The sequence below is a fragment of the Meleagris gallopavo genome, unplaced genomic scaffold, assembly GCF_905368555.1.
Source record: "Meleagris gallopavo unplaced genomic scaffold, MGAL_WU_HG_1.1 scaffold_41, whole genome shotgun sequence".
NCBI lineage: Eukaryota > Metazoa > Chordata > Aves > Galliformes > Phasianidae > Meleagris > Meleagris gallopavo.
Window position 1 is genome coordinate 28,439 of NW_028147053.1, and position 3,378 is coordinate 31,816.

General features: G+C 53.1%; 1 protein-coding gene across 1 annotated transcript; it reads right to left on the minus strand.

Annotated features, from left to right (window-relative positions):
- Positions 1–925: 925 nt before the first annotated feature.
- LOC104915432 (feather keratin 1-like) lies at positions 926–1,579 on the minus strand. Its single transcript, XM_085215451.1, has 2 exons — positions 1,456–1,579; positions 926–1,248 (listed from the first exon to the last, which is right to left on the minus strand). Exons 1-2 carry the CDS (start codon positions 1,568–1,570, stop codon positions 926–928), a joined length of 438 nt encoding a protein of 145 aa, XP_085071577.1. The 5' UTR covers positions 1,571–1,579.
- Between the last annotated feature and the right edge of the window lie 1,799 nt (positions 1,580–3,378).

Consider the following 3,378-nt stretch of genomic DNA (forward strand, 5'->3'; position numbering starts at 1 on the left):
ACAGGACGAGGGGAAACAGACATCAGCTGCAGCATAGGAAGTTTCGCACGAATGTGCGTAAGAACTTCTTCACGGTGAGGGTGACGGAGCACTGGAACAGGCTGCCCAGGGAGGTTGTGGAGTCTCCTTCTCTGGAGATATTCAAGTCTCGCCTGGACGCCTACCTGTGCGACCTGGTGTAGGGAACCTGCTTTGGCAGGGGGTTGGTCTCGATGATCTCTAGAGGTCCCTTCCAACCCCTACAATTCTGTGATTCTGTGATTCTGTGAAAAGAGCATCCTGATGTGATGAGTCCATATTAGTTTCAGCGAAGCTGGGAAGTGAGACCAGTGCTGTTCAGTATCTTCATAAAATGCCTGGGTGATGGGACTGGACCTCACTGTGGACAGCCTGCTATTCCTGAGTGGGCTTGGGCAGAGCAGTGGTCCTATCTGACTTTGTTTGTACAACTGTAGATAATATGTATGAGAGGAATGCCATCTGCTAGCCAGCAATGCTCTTGTAAGAGACACGGTACTGAGAGGAGGTCGTGGGGCCCGTTTGGACCCAACACGTTCATTTCTAGAGCCATATCTTTGTATTGGTTGAAGTGGTAAGAGCTTTAAGCAACGGAATGAAGAGGAGGAATCTGAGGCTGGCATGCATGAGATCTTTATTGAGGAAAAGACACGGAAAGGAAGGATCCACTTGGTGATGGCCAAGTGGAAAGAGCACAATTTCAGCTGCAAAGAAAGAAGAAAGTTACCACGCTCATGTTCCCAGGCAGCATGGTCTGAGGTTGTTCCTGCTTGCTTGTTTTATGCTATGAAAAGAGGAGCCATGGCTGGTGAGCCCTTGGGCCATAGGTGACACAGAGACGTGAGGTCAGTGCGTGAGGCACCTTGCAGGGTGCAGGTGGTTGGTGTGAGGGTGTGGGCGCAGGCCCTTAGCAGGGGTAGCGGGCTCTGCCGCCGTTGAAGCAGCCCAGGCCTCCGAAGCCGAAGCCGCCGGAGGAGATGGCCACTCCCTGGGCGCTGAGGGCGCTGCCCACGGCAGCTGATGAGGAGGATCCGACGGCGGTGTTCTGGGGGAAGGAGCTGAGGATGGGTCCCGGCAGGGTGACCACCACGGTGGAGGGCTGGATGACGACCTGGGAGTCCTGGCACTGCCTGACACAGGGCTCGTTGCAGCTGTTAGCCAGCGGGGTGGGTCCCCCACTGCAGGGGCGGCAGAGGTCGTAGCAGGACATGGCTGTGGGGTGGAGGGTCTCTGGAAGAGAGGGTGTTGGGTGAGTGGAGGGAGTTGAGGGGTATGGGAAGCAATGCTGTTCCGTCCCCAAGCGGCAGGGAGGTATGATTTGGGGTTGTGGGGAGCATGACAGAAGAGGTGGAAAGGCTGCAGAGTTTGTGGGCAGAGGGGAATGGAGAGCAAAGCCAGGTGGGGTGGCCAAAGAGGGCAGCGGGGGGTGCAGCTCACCTGGAAGAGCACAGAGCAGAAGGCGACAGGAGAGTGGTGTGAGGGAGCGAGGCACAGGGCCGGCTTTTATGCTGCTGTGTGAGTGCCTGAGGGCCTGGAGAGAGCCTCTGCGCATGGCAGCACTGTGCAGAACGCTGCTGTTGCATGCCCAACCCTGAGAAGTCATGAGGTGGGGTGTCATTGTCTTCCCACAACACTTCCTTTTCATTTCCTTGTGTTGTGGATTTGATCCTTTGACCCTGTCGGCATCTTTGGGTGTGACTGGAGTGTTGAGGAAGGCGCATCTCGTGGCAGATGTTGGAAGGCTTGTCCAAAGCTCTGCAGGAGTGATGTGGTCTCCTCAGTGATGCCATCGTGTGCTAGTCATGCAGTCGTGTTTGTGGCCACTTTGTGAGGTGCAGACCCCATTCCAGGCATCCTTAGAGGGCTGTTCTGTGATTCCCAGGTGCGTTTGGCTTGAGACGCTGCTAGTTGCACTGCGCTGCGCTCCCTGCCTGCCTTCGACTTAATTTGCTTTCCTTGAGCTTAGTCGTTGTCTTGTGCATTGGGTGTGTTGTGTCAACATGTTGGTTCCCCTTTTGCTTTGAAAACTGTGTTCTGGAGAAAGGAGGCAGCCTGTCTTGTGTTGTTTCACAAGCGTTGGGCCATGCAAGGTGGTTTTAGTATATTTAGAGAGAGGAGGGCAATTTGTGGAGTTGAGATTTTGGGGTCCTTTCCTGGACCTTTGTGTGTTAATGGGTGATGCAGCCATGAGCCACTTCATGACATCTTCTGGAGAAGACGGAAGAAAGTAGAAAGAGGGCTGTTCAACTGGATGTGCCTAGGTGTGTGAGGCCTGCTGGGTGTCACCCAGGAATGCAGAGGGAGCTGTGCGGAGTGGGTCCAGAGAGGGCCACAAAGGAGATCAAATGGCTGGGTTGCGTTAACTTTAAAGAAAGGCTGATGGAGTTGGGCTTGTTCAGCCTGGAGAAGAGTTGGCTCCAGGGAGATCTGAGTGTGGCCTTCCAGTGCTTGAAAGGAGCTTACAAGCAGGAGGAGAACCAAATTTTTACAAGGTGTTATAGAACATTTTAACGGGAAGAGTGGAAATTTAGTTTAGATGTAAGGAAGAAATTCTTGTCTCTGGTGCTGGTGAGGTCCTGGCACAGGCTACCCAGTCAACTTGTATGTTCTTCATTCCTGGGGGCATTCACACCCACGTTGGATGGGGCCCTGTTGGGGTGCAGTCGGCCCACAGAAGAGATAATGGTTAAGATCCCCTGCAACCTTCACCGTTCCATCTGTCTATAATTGTATGATTTGAGGCTGTCTCCCATCCCACGCTCATCCAGGAGCTGAGCCAATGTGGGTTAGACAAGTGGAGAGCGAGGTGGACTGAAAGCAGCTGGTGGAAGGAGTGTGCCCAGAGCCTTGTGATGGAGGGCACCAAGTGTAGTTGGAGGTAAGTTCCTCATGCTTACCAGTGGTCTGTTAAGGATCTCCTCTCAATGCTGCGTGCTACTCTTGCTTCACGTAGTGTTGCTTGTCATCTGTTATGTGTTGTTCTTCCAGCAATTCTGCCTTTTTGCGTCCTTGAGGACGTGTCCATTTGGCACTGGCGGCACGTTCCAAGTGAGAATACTGGAGGGCAGAGGAGGGATTTGGCATGTTTGTGTTTGAGTATGCGGAAGATTCTGTGTCCAAAGCACAGAACAGGAGTCAGCGAGGTCGCGGCTCGGCACTTGTGCAATCTGGTTTGTGCCTTTGTTGTTAGAGGAGTTCCCAATTCCAAGCAGCCGTGGAAACCTGGTCTGGCCATTCAGGGTATCCCAGATCGGAGAAGTTGGCATTTGTTTTCATGAGCTGATTACCCATCTAGTTCAGCAAGGGATCCTAATAGACCTACGTTCTAAGGACTTCTGCAAAGATTTTCATTGGTTCTCT